This window comes from Nerophis ophidion, linkage group LG09 (genome assembly GCF_033978795.1).
Source record: "Nerophis ophidion isolate RoL-2023_Sa linkage group LG09, RoL_Noph_v1.0, whole genome shotgun sequence".
Lineage (NCBI taxonomy): Eukaryota > Metazoa > Chordata > Actinopteri > Syngnathiformes > Syngnathidae > Nerophis > Nerophis ophidion.
In genome coordinates this window covers 6,547,279-6,565,646 of record NC_084619.1, presented here as the reverse complement: position 1 = coordinate 6,565,646, position 18,368 = coordinate 6,547,279, and the positions used below count along the sequence as shown (strand labels likewise).

The 18,368-nt window shown below is 41.3% G+C and overlaps 1 protein-coding gene across 4 annotated transcripts in view; it reads right to left on the bottom strand.

Annotated features, from left to right (window-relative positions):
• Nucleotides 1-8,688: 8,688 nt before the first annotated feature.
• The window catches only part of ldb1a (LIM domain binding 1a), a 98,511-nt gene continuing 88,831 nt past the window's right edge, over nt 8,689-18,368 (bottom strand). For all 4 annotated transcript variants that reach the window (XM_061910163.1, XM_061910164.1, XM_061910167.1 and 1 more), the window contains one exon: nt 8,689-9,879. In XM_061910163.1, the coding sequence (XP_061766147.1) occupies nt 9,826-9,879 (54 nt within the window). In that variant the 3' untranslated portion in view covers nt 8,689-9,825. The remainder of the gene's footprint in view (nt 9,880-18,368) is intronic.

Genomic DNA, 18,368 nt, shown 5'->3' with positions numbered 1-18,368 from the left:
CACACCTGGAGCCTCATGTATTTTTTTTACCTTTTTTTTTTTTAATAGCTCAATAAGTTAGAAAATGTTTTACAAACCCCATTTCCATATGAGTTGGGAAATTGTGGTAGATGTAAATATAAACGGAATACAATGATTTGCAAATCCTTTTCAACCCATATTCAATTGAATGCACTACAAAGACAAGATAAATAGACCTCCTTTTTAGACCAGTTGATCTGCCGCTTCTTTTCTTTCTCCTATGTCCCCCCCTCCCTTGTGGAGGGGGTCCGGTCCGATGACCATGGATGAAGTACTGGCTGTCCAGAGTCGAGACCCAGGATGGACCGCTCGTCGGGACCCAGGATGGACCGCTCGCCTGTATCGGTTGGGGACATCTCTACGCTGCTGATCCGCTTGAGATGGTTTCCTGTGGACGGGACTCTCGCTGCTGTCTTGGATCCGCTTGAACTGAACTATCGCGGCTGTGTTGGAGCCACTATGGATTGAACTTTCACAGTATCATGTTAGACCCGCTCGACATCCATTGCTTTCGGTCCCCTAGAGGGGGGGGGGGGTTGCCCACATCTGAGGTCCTCTCCAAGGTTTCTCATAGTCAGCATTGTCACTGGCGTCCCACTGGATGTGAATTCTCTCTGCCCACTGGGTGTGAGTTTTCCTTGCCCTTTTGTGGGTTCTTCCGAGGATGTTGTAGTCGTAATGATTTGTGCAGTCCTTTGAGACATTTGTGATTTGGGGCTATATAAATAAACATTGATTGATTGATTGAAGATATTTCATGTTCAAACTCATAAACTTTATTTTTTTTTTGCAAATAATATTTAACTTAGAATTCCAAGGCTGCAACACGTGACAAAGTAGTTGGGAAAGGGCATGTTCAGCACTGTGTTACATCACCTTTTCTTTTAACAACACTCAATAAACGTTTGGGAACTGAGGAAACTAATTGTTGAAGCTTTGAATGTGGAATTCTTTCCCATTCTTGTTTTATGTAGAGCTTCAGTCGTTCAACAGTCCGGGGTCTCCGCTGTCGTATTTTACGCTTCATAATGTGCCACACATTTTCCATGGGAGACATGTCTGGACTGCAGGCGGGCCAGGAAAGTACCCACACTCATTTACTACAAAGCCACGCTGTTGTAACACATGGCAAGGCATTTTGCTGAAATAAGCAGGGACGTCTGTGATAACGTTGCTTGGATGACAACATATGTTGCTCCAAAACCTGTATGTACCTTTCCGCATTAATGGTGCCTTCACAGATGTGTAAGTTACCCATGCCTTGGGGCACTAATACACCCCCATACCATCACAGATGATGGCTTTTGAACTTTGTGCCTATAACAATCCGAATGGTTATTTTCCTCTTTGTTCCGGAGGACACCACGTCCACAGTTTCCAAATATAATTTGAAACGTGGACTCGTCAGACCACAGAACACTTTACCACTTTGCATCAGTCCATTTTAAATGAGCTCGGGCCCAGCTTAGCCGGCGGCGTTCCTGGGTGTTGTTGATAAATGGCTTTCGCTTTGCATAGTAGAGTTTTAACTTGCACTTACAGATGTAGCGACCAACTGTAGTTACTGACAGTGGTTTTATGAAGTGTTCCTGAGCCCATCTGGTGATATCCTTTACACATTGATGTCGGTTTTTGATGCAGTACCGCCTGAGGGATCAAAGGTCCGTAATATCATCGCTTACGTGCAGTGATTTCTCCAGATTCTCTGAACCTTTTGATTATTTTACGGACCCGTAGATGGTAAAATCCCTAAATTCCTTGCAATAACTCGTTGAGAAATGTTGTTCTAAAACTGTCCGACAATTTGCTTACAAAGTGGTGACCCTCACCCCATCCTTGTGAATTACTTTGCATTTCATGGAAGCTGCTTTTATACCCAATCATGGCACCCACCTGTTCCAAATTAGCCTGCAAACCTGTGGGATGTTCCAAATAAGTGTTTGATGAGCATTCCTCAAGTTTTTCAGTATTTATTGCCACCTTTCCCAACGTCTTTGTCATGTGTTGCTGGCATCAAATTCTAAAGTTAATGATTATTTGCACACAAAAAAATGTTTATCAGTTTTAACTTCAAATATGTTGTCTTTGTAGCATATTCAATTCCATATGGGTTGCAAATTATTTGCAAATGATTGTATTCCGTTTATATTTACATCTAACACAATTTCCCAACTCATATGGAAACAGGGTTTGTACAGAGTCTCGGAAAGCTGGCGTGCACAAGTGATGTGCACGCCAGCTTTCCGAGACTCTTATTTTGTTAGCGCAGGCAGCATGAAGCAGGGCTTTTATTGTGAAGATAGGAAATGTGCAGTCGGCCTTTAGAGTTTTGACGGAAGGGACGGCGCCAAAGTCTGTTGAAATAAAAAGTGTTTCTCGCCTTCCTCTCTGTCATTTTTTCATAATAATGAACTGGCAGCAGCCAGCGTCATCTCACAAGACCCTCGGGTGCCGTGAATGTCAATCAAGCAAGCTACGGAATTTGCCGCCAATGTTTTTCTTGTAAAGTGTATGGAAGCTGGATGAATTAGATGCCAAAAACCAACCACTTTCATGTGGTATTGTACAGAAAGGACAACTTTTGTTCTCCTCCATTTGAAAATGTGGGCGTTATCATCATTACTGTCTGATTCCAATCAATGCAAGTCATCAGAATCAGGTAATACACCAACTTATATTCTTGTCTTTGTGAAAGAAAGACATCTATATGTGTTACACATGCTTGTATTATCATTAAACACATTTAACTTGTTTACAAAAATGTCTCTTTCATAAATAAATAAATATAAATGATATATATAAATGAGGTAGATCCCCTCGAGTTGGTCAATTGAAAAGTAGCTCGCCTGCAGAAAAAGTGTGGGCACCCCTGGATTAGAGTCATTATGACAATAAAAGTAAAGAGGATATTACTCACAAGTTCAGTTTGCAGCAGGACAACATGAGGGCTCCACTGTCCAGACACCAAAAGCAACCAGTACCACTGAGTAGTCGTATTCAAATCTTCCACCATGTCTTTGTCTTTATGCAAATGAAGCAAAATGGGAAATAATATGCTCTGTTGAACCCATCAGGAGCACAATGGCCTTTACGGGCCATTGCGTCATCAGTCACTCGCATATAGGGCTGTGAACCGGGTCTTGCCGTCCAAATTTTTAAACATCGATTCCTATTTTTTAAGCTCAGTCCGCCAACGGGACAATGGAGCTGTAACAGAGACAGCTAAGCAGCTGTCTATCTCAATACACCTTGTGGAGCTGCTCCTCTAAGTCAATAACCTTCCATTGCGGCAAAAAAGTAGCATTATCAATGGAGGACGAGGATAAAAATGTTACCCACAAGCTGGACCATGCAAGCTAATCGCTAAAGTAGCTTTTCAACAACATAAGAAATAAGTGCTTAGTAAAGTTTAAGATGTTTGTTTGGAAGCATGTTCCAGCAGAAAGTAAGCAGATATTAACAGGAAATTAACAAATAAGAGCTAAAGAGAAGATAATACAACAATATCTGTTGGGCTGCTCCGTTGCAGTTCAGCGGCCACTGCCAGACATACACGTAAGAGGAAGAAGTATCAATCCATTAATTGGTAATGTTGATACCAAGGGTGGTATCAGTATATGATCAACACTAGAGTGGCATAGATTGATATTTTATTTCAGCAAAATCTTTTTTTGTTGTTTTACTCATGTTTAGAAATTCCGGAAATAATTATTTGGACACAGGTTGACTGTGAAGGTTAAAACCAAAGGATTTCTAAGAGTAGTAGATAGGGATTAGTGATTAATTAGTTATTGCGTACTATAGACTTTATTTTGCGCACGTACGGAACTGCGGCAAGTTGCATATTCAAAATGGCCGTTTGAAATTGTGGGTATTTAGACGATATTTTCACATACTTTCCGGATATATAACTGGATATGGTTTAACAGATAAAATGAAACCCAATTCAGCATATAAATAGTATTCACTTTTCCATTTTACTGGTACTTTAAAAGGTGGAGTCCTCCCAGGTTAATTTGTTCTAATGGCTTGTGTGAATGGGGAGGGAATACTAGAAGTGAGGTTTAACAATTTGTTTTACAAATGGAGTAAGAACAAACTTAAGCAATACTAGCACTGTAGAGAAGACCGAGCTTAAGGCAAAGTTGTTTGGGCGTTAACTTAAAGGGGAACATTATCACAATTTCAAAAGGGTTAAAAACAATAAAAATCAGTTCCCAGTGGCTTGTTGTATTTTTTGAAGTTTTTTTCAAAATTTTACCGGTCTCGGAATATCCCTAAATAAAGCTTTAAAGTGCCTTATTTTCGCTCTCTGCGAAGACACTGGCCATTTCCCTGTGACGTCATACAGTGCTGCCAATGTAAACAAACAATGGGAATACCACAGCAAGATATAGTGACATTAACTCGGATTCAAACTCGGATTTCAGCGACTTAAGCGATTCAACAGATTACGCATGTATTGAAACGGATGGTTGGAGTATGAAAATATTGAAGAAGAAACTGAAGCTATTGAGCGAATAGCTATTGACGCTATTCATAGCCATAGCATGGCCGAATAGCTGCGTTAGCATCGCTGGTAAAATGTGCGGACCAAACGATCAGGACTTTCGCATCTTTTGACACTGGAGCAACTTAAATCCGTCGATTGGTAAGTGTTTTTTTCGCATTAAATGTGGGTGGAAGGAAACGTAATATAGTTGCAAATGCATCTACAGGTTATCCATACATCTCTGTGCCATGTCTGTCTTAGCATCGCCGGTAAATAGCATGTTAGCATCGATTAGCATAGCATGTTAGCATCGATTAGCTGGCAGTCAACATCAACAAAACTCACCTTTGTGATTTCGTTGACTATCGTTGCAAATGCATGTGCAGGTTATCCATACATCTCTGTGCCATGTCTGCCTTAGCATCGCCGGTAAAATGTGGAGACACTCTGGCACATTCAATGGGGGTCTGGCGGCAGACACTTTGGCATCTTCGGGCCAGTGGTGCAACTTGAATCCCTCCCTGTTAGTGTTGTTACACCCTCCGACAACACACAGACGAGGCATGATGTCTCCAAGGTTCCAAAAAAATAGTCAAAAAAACGGAAAATAACAGAGCTGAGACCCGGTGTTTGTAATGTGTTGAAAATGAAAATGGTGGGTGTGTTACCTCGGCGACGTCACTGTGGAGAAAGTACCGCCGACGGGCCGACAACGGGCAGAAAGCAGCAGCGCGGGCCCACCTGGAGGCCGGGAGGCGGGGCATGCGGCGGCAAGAGGAGGCGTGACGCACGCGGAGCGACGCTGCAGCGGCAATCTAATGCAGGTGCGTATACGACACACCGGCTCACGATCTGTCTATCTGCTGGCAGAATATAAAAAGGGCGAGGGAGGAGCGACCAGGAGAGCAGCACGGAGGAAGAAACATCGGCCAGCAGACCAGAAGCACGACAAACCAAACCACTAGAGCGATGACGCACCCCCGCAGCGGACGCAAGCCCCGGACGCCGAAAGGCGTGCAGCGGCAGCAGACAAGCCAAAGAAGCGCACTGAAAAGTGACTCGACAAAAGGCCCAAGTGACAACAGAAATGTTGAAACAATAAATCAATGCTGCTATGATGCGTCATGTGTCAAGTGTCCCCGCAACCCACACGAGGACGGCAGGAAGTCGGTTACAGTCACATTCTGACGTCATGGCTTCCAGCGCGATAAACAGAAAGGCGTTTAATTCGCCAAATGCACCCATTTAGAGTTCGGAAATCGGTTAAAAAAATAGATGGTCTTTTTTCTGCACCATCAAGGTATATATTGACGCTCACATAGGTCTGGTGATAATGTTCCCCTTTAAGCGTTGGACACACACACATTCGTCTGTCTTGCGTCGGCTTGTTTCTGGCACCTCTTCTCACTATCGAAACCAAATAAGTTACTATATGTGTGTATTTGCGAAGATAAAAACACAAGTTCTACTCAATAGGCCTTTTTCCACCGCAGAAACTTTGCTATTTACCCGGGTAAATGAAATACTCCCCTGCGTTTTCCACAAAAAAGTACCCAGGTAAACAAAGTTCCACAGGAACTGTTTTAGTTCCTGGTAGCAAGGTGGGACTGTGCTGTCGAACGCTGATTGGTTGAACCCAGTTGGTGGAATTTGTCAAACTTATTATACAAAGTTTCATCAGCCATTGCAAGTATGTGAGGACAACTTGTTTATTTCCTATTTCCTAAATCATGGCATTAAAACTAAAAAAAAAGACAACTTCAGATTGTTTTCTTTGTCTTACTTTGGCCAAAAATCTGCCTCACAATACGAAGGTCCTGTGTAGTCAGGGTCCAATCCCGGGCTCGGGATCTTTCTGTGTGGAGTTTGCATGTTCTCCGCGTGAATGCGTGGGTTCCCTCCGGGTACTCCGGCTTCCTCCCACTTCCAAAGACATGCACCTGGGGATAGGTTGATTGGCAACACTAGATTGGCCCTAGTGTGTGAATGTTGTCTGTCTATCTGTGTCGGCCCTGCGATGATGTGGCGAATTGTCCAGGGTGTACACCGCCTTCCGCCCAATTGTAGCTGAGATAGGCACCAGCGCCCCCCGCGACCCCATAGGGAATAAGCGGTAGAAAAAGGATGGATGGATGATTGATTGATACTTTTCTTAGTAGATTGCACAGTTCAGTACATATTCCGTACAACTGACCACTAAATGGTAACACCCCAATAAGTTTTTCAACTTGTTTAAGTCGGGGTCCACGTTAATCAATTCATGGTAATTCATGGTAATGAATTGATTAATGTGGACCCCGACTTAAACAAGTTGAAAAACTTATTCAGGTGTTACCATTTAGTGGTCAATTGTACGGAATATGTACTGAACTGTGCAATCTACTAATAAAAGTTTCAATCAATCAGTCAATACTGTATGGTGCTTCATTTGTTTTTTTATTTCATTTTCTTTCAAGTTATGTCCCTCATAATTTGTTTTCTTTTTTGGTTTTGTTCTCTCTTTCCTTGTTTATAGTACTATACTTTTGCTAAAATATCTTGGTTTACTATCCGGCAAATTATTGAATATGTTTTACGTCCAATTTTTGAAAAAAACCATAGAAGATTTTGCTTATCTTTATGTTAAAATTAATGCTGTGCTTAAAAATGGTTTGGTTTGTATATGAAATGTTGTACAAGGTAGTTGTTTTAATAAAGGTCTGGGGGAAAAAAAATGGATAGGGTTTTATAGTTGTCCATTTATTCAGTCTACAGCAGGGGTCGGGAACCTTTTTGGCTGAGAGAGCCAAAAAGCCAAATATTTCAAAATATATTTCCGTAAGAGCCATATAATGTTTTTTTTTTAACGCTGAACACAACTAAACAGGTGCATTTTTAAGTAAGACCAACATTTCTAGAGTATAATAGGTCTCTTATTCTTTATAATAACAGTTATTGCGAAGCTAACTGTGGAGGGGGCGTGGCCTGTGGGCCTGCAGCGACAGGTGCGTAGACGGCCCACCTGGGCCTTGTTATCTAATCACCTGTCGCTCTGTTATAAGCAGCAGCCAGGAGGAGAGACTGGGTTGGGGCTGGAAAAACTATTGCTGGAAAGCAACTGAGAGACTTATTGAAAAATAAAACAATATTGTAACCCTGAAACAGGCTCTCATGTCGGTGCTTGGGGGTCTGAAGAACCCCCAAGGGGGGGCAAGCCCCACACTAACCAATAATAAATAAATAACTTCTTACCATTAACACAACTTCGTGAACAGGTGCGGTAGAAAACAGATGGATGGATTAAAAATGCATGAGAAGGTTTTATATTTGGAACATTATTTTTAACACTGTGATTACAAGTGGAATTATTCATTACTTATCGTGGTAAGCAACGTCAGCTCAGATTTATCCGAGAGCCAGATGCAGTCATCAAAAGAGCCATAGGTTCCCTACCCCTGGTCTACAGCAAGGGTTCTCAAACTGTTGTACGTGGCTCCGCCTAATTGTACGCCAAAGAAACACTTTAAAGTACAGTGTTTTATTTTCCAATATTTGAACAGCGTCAATGTACAGACTATGTGTAATGTTACAATGGCCCAAAATGTATAAACTTGTTAAATAAAACCGTTGCCTTGTTTTAATGAATACTTAGGCTTACTATGCTGCTACATCGTAATGTTGGTCATTATTTTGGTACTCGGAGAGCCAATTGTTTTCTACGGTGTCAGTATTTGAATTCAAAAGTAAATAAGTGTCCTCTTCTTGAACATTCAGTCACTTATTATGAAGGAAGTGTTTTATTTATTCATATATTCTGAAAAGTACTGACCTGCTTCAGCGTCCGTAGCTTAGTTTGACTCCTGGATTGAAAATGGCGCCATGACAGTCCGCAGACCGGCGCATGCGTAGAAAGCTCACTCCGACGCATTAAGGGAAACTGGTCTCCAATAACGTAATCATTTTAAAAGTCAAGCACAATCTAATGTTTATGTATTACATTTTAAAAGTTAAGCACAATCTAACGTGTTGATGCGCTTTTAATTATAATTGCATGAATCAATTTTTTCTAGTGCATGTAAACGTATGTGATGGCATTTACAAGTCTAAATTCCGAGGGGGTCCTGAACGCTGCATCTAAAAAAAACAAACATGTTTCCCATTGAAATAACGACAACTCAGAGAGGTCAAAACATGACTTTCTTTAAATGTGATTATTTTATTTGTGCATCTGATACATGATTCAGATGGACAGGGAGCCTACAACAGCAAAAAAACAACAAAAAACATTTAAATATCTTGATTGTGAACCATTCTGAATGCCACTCATCCAGCATTTACTGACTCGGCATACCTTACAAAAATGAGCACTGTACAGGTGGATTGGACTTAAAACAGCATGTCAGTACATAGAAAAATAAATACAGTTTGCTAAATGAGGCCAAAATTCTTTTTTTTTTTTTTGTTTTCTTTAATCAGTGATTGTACCATTAAAAATCACATTAAAAAAAAAACTTAAGAGGCGTTGAATCTCTTTACACTAGATTGAGCTTGTTGAAGTTCTAAGGAGGAATAACTTTTACAGAAAGAACTAGCTAGAAAATATACAAGCACAGACACAAGCCAACAAAACGATTCCTCATAAAAACAAACAGAGCAGTGTCGTTGATATCTAAAGATTCTTTACATGTAGCTCCTTGGTCTGCAGCTTTCTTTTCTTTGCGATAAAAACATTGCTGGGAAACTTAATACAAAAGTTTTTTTTTTTTTTTTTTGAATTCTTCCTTATTTTACAATGGTTTCAAAATGTGTTTTCAAAATATCCGAGTAGCAAATTTGAGATGTGTTCTTTTCTCTATTGTAGGAGAGAAAATGGGCCCGCAGTAACGAGACTACACGTACGAAGCAGGCTTTTTTTGTTGTTTGTTTTTCACGATGTTAAAAGCCGTGTTCTCCTCCTAAGCAAAAGGACCGGACTGGTGAGAGTGTGACACAGATGGAGGACTTTACATGAACGTTATTACCATCACAAGAAGAAGGACCTAACAGCAAGTATTTATACATGAATACACTGCAGGATCTAGATGTTTTACAGTTTTTACATCAGCAATAATAATGGAGAAAACAAAACAGTTGAAATCCGTAAGTAATTGTGAAAACAGTGAATATTTCTGGGGTTTGTTTACAAAAAAGAAAAACAGGTCGACACAGACAAAATAAAAACACACTTGTGTGGAGTCTGGTCCAGACATGCTGCGTACCACCTTTCTGCTGTACCCAAAATGTTGCATGTTGTATGAAAGCGAGTGTGTGTTTTAGAGATTGCGTAGTGGTTCTCAACTCCGGTCCTCAAGCTCCGGCACTGTACAGGTTTTTGTTCCAACCAGGTCCTACAAAAACAAATAATTGAGTTTTATAAACCGCATGATGAATTTTGATACTAAAAGGATTGCACACACTTTTCGGCAGCCTGCAACACAAAACAAACAAAAAAATTAACAAATAAAGACTAAGGCATTGGATTACGCTGACAGGAGCACAACAGATGCAATGAGGTTGGCGTGGTGAACACCCGAGAGACCCGAGGTTGGAACAAGAACCCACCGACATGGCGGATGATACTGGCTAAACGCTGTTGTGAGTGCGCGTGCACACACACAAACACACACACACACACACCACCAGTGACAATGCACCTCTAAGGCCAAGGCTATGATGTCCTTCATGCTGGGAGATGCTCAGAGTGTCTTTTTGTCTAAACCAGGGGTCACCAACGCGGTGCCCGCGGGTACCAGGTAGCCCGTAAGGACCAGATGAGTCGCCCACTGGCTTGTTCTAAAAATAGCTCAAATAGCAACACTTACCAGTGAGCTGCCTCTATTTTTTAAATTGTATTTATTTACTAGCAAACTGGTCTCGCTTTGCTCGCCTTTTTTAATTCTAAGAGAGACAAAACTCAAATAGAATTTGAAAATCCAAGAAAATATTTGTTCTAAAAATAGCTGAAATAGCAGCACTTACCAGTGAGCTGCCTCTATTTTTTTAATTCTATTTATTTACTAGCAAACTGGTCTCGCTTTGCTCGCCTTTTTTAATTCTAAGAGAGACAAAACTCAAATAGAATTTGAAAATCCAAGAAAATATTTGTTCTAAAAATAGCTCAAATAGCAGCACTTACCAGTGAGCTGCCTCTATTTTTTACATTTTATTTATTTACTAGCAAACTGGTCTCGCTTTGCTCGCCTTTTTTAATTCTAAGAGAGACAAAACTCAAATAGAATTTGAAAATCCAAGAAAATATTTGTTCTAAAAATAGCTCAAATAGCAGCACTTACCAGTGAGCTGCCTCTATTTTTTAAATTGTATTTATTTACTAGCAAACTGGTCTCGCTTTGCTCGCCTTTTTTAATTCTAAGAGAGACAAAACTCAAATAGAATTTGAAAATCCAAGAAAATATTTTAAAGACTTGGTCTTCACTTGTTTGAATAAATTCTTCTTTTTTTTTTCTCTGCTTCTTAAAGCTTTCAGAAAGACGATTTTAGAGATAAAATACAACCTTAAAAATTATTTTAGGATTTTTAAACACATGTACCTTTTTACCTTTTAAATCCCTTCCTCTTCTTTCCTGACAATTAAAATCAATGTTCAAGTAATTTTTTTTTTTTTATTGTAAAGAATAATACATACTAATTTAATTCTTCCTTTTAGCTTCTGTTCTTTCGACGAAGAATATTTGTGATATATTTCTTCAAACGTATGATTAAAATTAAAAAAGTATTTGGGGAAATCTAGAAAATCTGTAGAATCAAATTTAAATCTTACTTCAAAGTGGATTTTAACCTATTTAAAATATGTCATCAAAATTCTAAAATTAATTTTAATCAGGAAAAATGACTAATGAGTTTCCATAAATTATTTTTTTAGTTTTTTCAAAAAGATTCCAATTAGCTAGTTTTTCTCTTAATTTTTATTGGTTAAATTTTAAAGAGTCAAAATTGAAGATAAACTATGTTTAAAAATATTATTTTCCTTTTTTTTGTGTTTTCCCCTCTTTTAAACCGTTCAATATTCTAACAAAGTGCAGATTGGATTTTAACCTATTTAAAACATGTCATCAAAATTCTGAAATTAATCTTAATCAGGAAAAATTACAAAAAAAAATATTTTTTGTATTTTTTCAAAAAGATTCGAATTAGCTAGTTTTTCTCTTCTTTTTTTCGATTGAATTTTTAAGATAAACTATGTTTCAAAATTTTATTTTCATTTTATTCCTGTTTTCTCCTCTTTTAAACCGTTCAATTAAGTGGGTTTTTTTCATCATTTATTTTCTACAAAAAAAAACTTCCGTAAAAGGAAAAAAAATGGACGACGGAATGACAGACATATATACCCATTTTTTATATATAGATTTATTTATTAAAGGTAAATTGAGCAAATTGGCTATTTCTGGCAATTTATTCAAGTGTGTATCAAACTGGTAGCCCTTCGCATTAATCAGTACCCAAGAAGTAGCTCTTGGTTTCAAAAAGGTTGGTGACCCCTGGTCTAAATCATGTCGCTCTCTTGGAAATAAAATAAAAACAACTCCACGGCTTCAATTAAAGGCCTACTGAAAGCCACTACTAGCGACCACGCAGTCTAATAGTTTACTATATATCAATGATGAAATATTAACATTGCAACACATGCCAATACGGCCGCTTTAGTTTACTAAATTGCAATTTTAAATTTGGCGCGGAAGTATCATGCTAAAATATTGCGGTATGATGACGCGTGACGTCACGCATTGTAGAGGACACTTTGTTCCAGCACCGTTCCCAGCTATAAGTCGTCTGTTTTCATCGCATAATTCCACAATATTATGTGTTGCTGAATCTTTTGCAATTTGTACAATGAATAATGGAGACGTCAAAGAAGAAAGCTGTAGGTGGGAAGCTGTGTATTGCGGCAGCCTTTAGCAACACAAACACAGACGGTGTTTCATTGTTTACATTCCCGAAAGATGACTGTGAAGCTTTACTATGGATCAGAGCGGTCAAGCGAACACGGTTGGATTGGACCACACACACAGTGTATTATGCAGTGATCATTTCGAAAGATCGTGTTTCCAAGAGGGTCCCTTGCGAAGGGCAGAGATGGGCATCGCCACCACCCGTCGACTGGTGCTGAAGAAAGGTGCGGGGCCGACCTTCAGGTTGTACAGGTACGACCATATAATCTCACTAAAACCCTATCCATCCATCCATCCATCCATCATCTTCCGCTTATCCGAGGTCGGGTCGCTGGGGCAGCAGCCTAAGCAGGGAAGCCCAGACTTCCCTCTCCCCAGCCACTTCGTCTAGCTCTTCCCGGGGGATCCCGAGGCGTTCCCAGGCCAGCCGGGAGACATAGTCTTCCCAACGTGTCCTGGGTCTTCCCCGTGGCCTCCTACCGGTTGGACGTGCCCTAAACACCTCCCTAGGGAGGCGTTCGGGTGGCATCCTGACCAGATGCCCGAACCACCTCATCTGGCTCCTCTCGATGTGAAGGAGCAGCGGCTTTACTTTGAGTTCCTCCCGGATGGCAGAGCTTCTCACCCTATCTCTAAGGGAGAGACCTGGAAACTCATTTGGGCCGCTTGTACCCGTGATCTTATCCTTTCGGTCATGACCCAAAGCTCATGACCATAGGTGAGGATGGGAACGTAGATCGACCGGTAAATTTGGAGCTTTGCCTTCCGGCTCAGCTCCTTCTTCACCACAACGGATCGATACAGCGTCCGCATTACTAAAACACTAGTAACACAATAAACAGATTAGGGATTTTCCAGAATTATCCTAGTAAATTTGTCTAATAACATCTGAATCGCTCCCACTGTATAGTCTTTTTTTTTTTCTTTCTGGTCCTTCACTCCCACTTTCCTCATCCACGAATCTTTCATCCTTGCTCAAATTAATGGGGAAATTGTCGCTTTCTCGGTCCGAATCGCTCTCGCTGCTGGTGGCCATGATTGTAAACAATGTTCAGATGTGAGGAGCTCCACAACGCGTGACGTCACGCGCATATTGTCTGCTACTTCCGGTACAGGCAAGGCTTTTTTTATCAGCACCAAAAGTTGCGAACTTTATCGTCGATGTTCTCTACTAAATCTTTTCAGCAAAAATATGGCAATATCGTGAAATTATGACACAAAATGGACCTGTTATCCCCGTTTGAATAAGAAAATCTCATTTCAGTAGGCCTTTAAGTACAAGTCTGTCTGATTCCGCTGAATGCTATAACAAGAATGGGCCGGCGGGGACATCGGCGCTCTACCGGGACGACTAGGAGGAGTTCTTGCTCTCGTGACTGGAGGGGGCCTTGCTGTTCCAGGGCGAGAGAGACCCCAACGTGGGTGAGCCGGTGAAACTGTCCTCGTCCTCCAGGCCATTCGCCCCATCGAACTGTGTGTTCTCCAGACGCCTGATCAGACGCTCGTCCTCGCCACCAAACTCCCCTCCCATCAGAGTGGGCTCTCCCACCATCATCACGTCCTAAAGGGGACAGTAAGGGCCGGGACATATTATCCCCATTGTACGGGCGAGGGGGGGAGGGGCGGCTGAAGTGGTGTTGTGTTTCCGTCCGGTGTACTTGGTCAGATGAAACTGGGGTTTAAACCAGATTTATAAATCTACAAGACAAAAGTCCCCAACTTACTGACTCTTAATGCTCCGTCACAGTGATGGTGGGTGGGACACCACATTTCCACTGCTCGCTACTAACCCCCGGATTTCCACTGGGTACGACCGCGGAATCTTTTCGTTTTTATTCAAGTCAGAACGTCACCGACACGCCGTTAGTGTTCTCCGTTCCAGCGCTAAATATATGCAGAGTTTCTAGAGTACAGGCAAAAAGTTTGGACACACCTTCTCATTCGGTACAGCTCGGTTGGTAGAGCGGCCGTGCCAGCAACTTGAGGGTTGCAGGTTCAATCCCCGCTTCTGCCATCCTAGTCACTGCTGTTGTGTCCTTGGGCAAGACACTTTACCCACCTGCTCCCAGTGCCACCCACACTGGTTTAAATGTAATTTAGATATTGGGTTTCACTATGTAATGTGCTTTGAGTCACAAGAGAAAAGCGCTATATAAATATAATTCACTTCACTTCACTTCACAGGTGTCATAGTTTTGATGCCTTCTGTGACAATCTCCAATGTCATGAAAATAAAGAAAACGCTTTGTCCAAACTTTTGGCTTGTACTGTATATTTTCCGGACGCCGCGAGCAATCCGTTCAATTTAGCTAAAATCTGCTTGTGTTAGACAGGAAGTAATCCTCAAAATCACAAAATAAATCATCCGGTTTACTTTCAAAATAATATACTCATCTTCAAAATGTGGATCGTATTTTACACTTTGAAACGTCCTATTGGGCGGGGACCAACGTTCCCTCTAAGGTAGTGGTTCTCAAATGGGGGTACGCGTACCCCTGGGGGTACGTGAGATTTGAAAAAAAAAAAATCTATAAGTAGCAACAATTCAAAAATCCCTTATAAATATATTTATTGAATAAAACTTCAACAAAATATGAATGTAAGTTCATAAACTGTGAAAAGAAATACAACAATGCAATATTCAGTGTTGACAGCTAGATTTTTTGTGGACATGTTCCATAAATATTGATGTTAAAAATGTATTTTTTTGTGAAGAAATGTTTAGAATTAAGTTCATGAATCCAGATGGATCTCTATTACAATCCCCAAAGAGGGCACTTTAAGTTGATGATTACTTCTATGTGTAGAAATCTTTATTCATAATTGAATCACAAGTTTTTAGTTATTTTTATATCATTTTTTCCAAATAGTTCAAGAAAGACCACTAAAAATAAGCAATATTTTGCACTGTTATACAATTTATTCATTTAGAAACTGATGACATAGTGCTGTCTTTTACTTCTTTATCTCTTTTTTTCAACCAAAAATGCTTTGCTCTGATTAGGGGGTACTTGAATTAAAAAAATGTTCACAGAGGGTACATCACTGAAAAAAGGTCGAGAACCACTGCTCTAAGATACGCGCCTGTGCAATTTCACACTGCGCACGGCGATAAACGCATAACAGTGTGCACATCTGCCGTCGCTCACATGTGCGCCACTGAATGAATTTTTTCATTTTTTATTGAATTATATTTATATAGCGCTTTTCTCTAGTGACTCAAAGCGCTTTACATAGTCAAACCCAATATCTAAGTTACATTTAAACCAGTGTGGGTGGCACTGGGAGCAGGTGGGTAAAGTGTCTTGCCCAAGGACACAACGGCAGTGACTAGGATAGCGGAAGCGGGAATCGAACCTGCAACCCTCAAGTTGCTGGCACGGCCGCTCTACCAACCGAGCTATGCCGCCCCGAATGCTCTAGGAGTTTTGGCGTTTGCTCACACATGAAAAATTGGAGGGAAAATTGGCGTGGACGAACATGAAATCCTCTTGTCCAAGGTTATCAGACGTAATTAAACCTCGTTGACACAAATGGATGAGGAGATGCTGATTCTGAAGGTCCGAAACTAAAGGCATATTCCACGCAGCTAAATGGGGGCCTGCGTCAAATATCAGATGATACGAGGACCGGGAAAAGCAGGGTAGTGGTCGTTGTGACATACTCGCCAGAGATGATGTTACTAGAGGTGGGAATCTTTAGGCTCCTCGCAATTCGATTATGATTACAATTCAGCAGCTACGATTCGACTCCAAATCGATTATTGCTGCATCTTTAAGTTATGTACACTACAGGCCAAAAGTTTTGGACACACCTTCCGGCATAGCTCGGTTGGTAGAGTGGCCGTGTCAGCAACTTGAGGGTTGCAGGTTTGATTCCCGCTTGTGCCGTCCTAGTTACTGCCGTTGTGTCCTTGGGCAAGACACTTTACCCACCTGCTCCCAGTGCCACCCACACTGGTTTAAATGTAACTTAGATATTGGGTGTCACTATGTAAAGCGCTTTGAGTCACTTGAGAAAAGCGCTATATAAATATAATTCACTTCACACTTCACTTCTCATTCGATGGGTTTTCTTTATTTTTCATGACTAGATTGTCACTGAAGGCATCAAAAATATGAATGAACACATGTGGAGTTCTCCATCCATCCATCCATTTTCTACCGCTTATTCCCTTCCGGGGTCGCGGGGGGCGCTGGCGCCTATCTCAGTTACAATCGGGCGGAAGGCAGGGTACACCCTGGACAAGTCGCCACCACATCGCAGGGCCAACACAGATAGACAGACAACATTCACACACTAGGGCCAATTTAGTGTTGCCAATCAACCTATCCCCAGGTGCATGTCTTTGGAGGTGGGAGGGGCCTATCCCCAGGTGCATGTCTTTGGAAGTGGGAGGAAGCCGGAGTACCCGGAGGGAACCCACGCGTTCACGGGGAGAACATGCAAACTCCACACGGAAAGATCCCGAGCCTGGATTTGAACCCAGGACTGCAGGACCTTCGTATTGTGAGGCAGACGCACTAACCCCTCTGCCACCGTGAAGCCCCATGTGGAGTTATGTACTTAACAAAAAAATTTGAAATAACTGAAACCATGTTTTCTATTCTAGTTTCTTCAAAATAGCCACCCTTTGCTCTGATTACGGCTTTGCACACTCATAGCAATCGTGGAGCTTCGAGAGATAATCACCAAGCAATGGTTTTCACTTTTCAGGTGTGCCTTATCAGGGTTGATTAGTGGAATTTCTTGCTTTATCAATGGGGTTGGCACCATCTGTTGTACTGTGAATGAGGTGGTGTGTCCAAACCTTTGGCCTGTACATTTATTTTCATTTCACTAAATAAGCATTCATCACTTGCAACTTTTAAAAACAGTGCATTTGTAATAAGAAACAGTTAATTAACCCCTGTTACATTAATTAAATGACAGGAAATGTGTGCAAAACTGTAACACAAGTGCCCTATAATAAAGGAGCAGGTCGGAACTCTCGGTGAGGTGGCTCTCTGCGGTAAGCCACAGTTTAGAACTGTCTGTATTACTTTGTTTACAATAAATACATCGATTATCAGGGCTTCACGGTGGCAGAGGGGTTAGTGCGTCTGCCTCACAATACGAAGGTCCTGCAGTCCTGGGTTCAAATCCAGGCTCGGGATCTTTCTGTGTGGAGTTTGCATGTTCTCCCCGTGAATGCGTGGGTTCCCTCCGGGTACTCCGGCTTCCTCCCACTTCCAAAGACATGCACCTGGGGATAAGTTGATTGGCAACACTAAATTGGCCCTAGTGTGTGAATGTTGTCTGTCTATCTGTGTTGGCCCTGCGATGAGGTGGCGACTTGTCCAGGGTGTACCCCGCCTTCCGCCCGATTGTAGCTGAGATAGGCGCCAGCGCCCCCCGCGACCCCGAAAGGGAATAAGCGGTAGAAAATGGATGGATGGATGGACATCGATTAACAATGATTAATAATCAGTTTGATAATCGTCCATATCCAAATTGTGAAGTATTTAAAAATCGGTTATTTCCCCCACCTCTAGAGGTTACTGTTGTATTGTGTTATAGTCTGAGGTTACCGGCATCGGGAAGCTGCGGTTCATCATGTGGAAATTTCAACATGTACATTGACATTGTGAGCCAGAGAGTGATCAAGCTGTACCGCATGTTATTTTTCCAGAGCGATAATGAGCCTAAACACACGGCGGAGGCTGCCAAGTATGGTATGTCTCCAGATCTCACCACGTTGCTATAAAAGATGTACAGTACAGGCCAAAAGTTTGGACACATTTTCTCATTTCTATGAGTTTTCTTTATTTTCAAGACTATTTACCTTGTAGATCAGGGATGTCAAAGTCAAATACAGAGCGGGCCAAAATTTAAAACCGAACGAGGCCGCGGGCCGAGGTTGAACAAATTAACCTTTTAATAGGGAT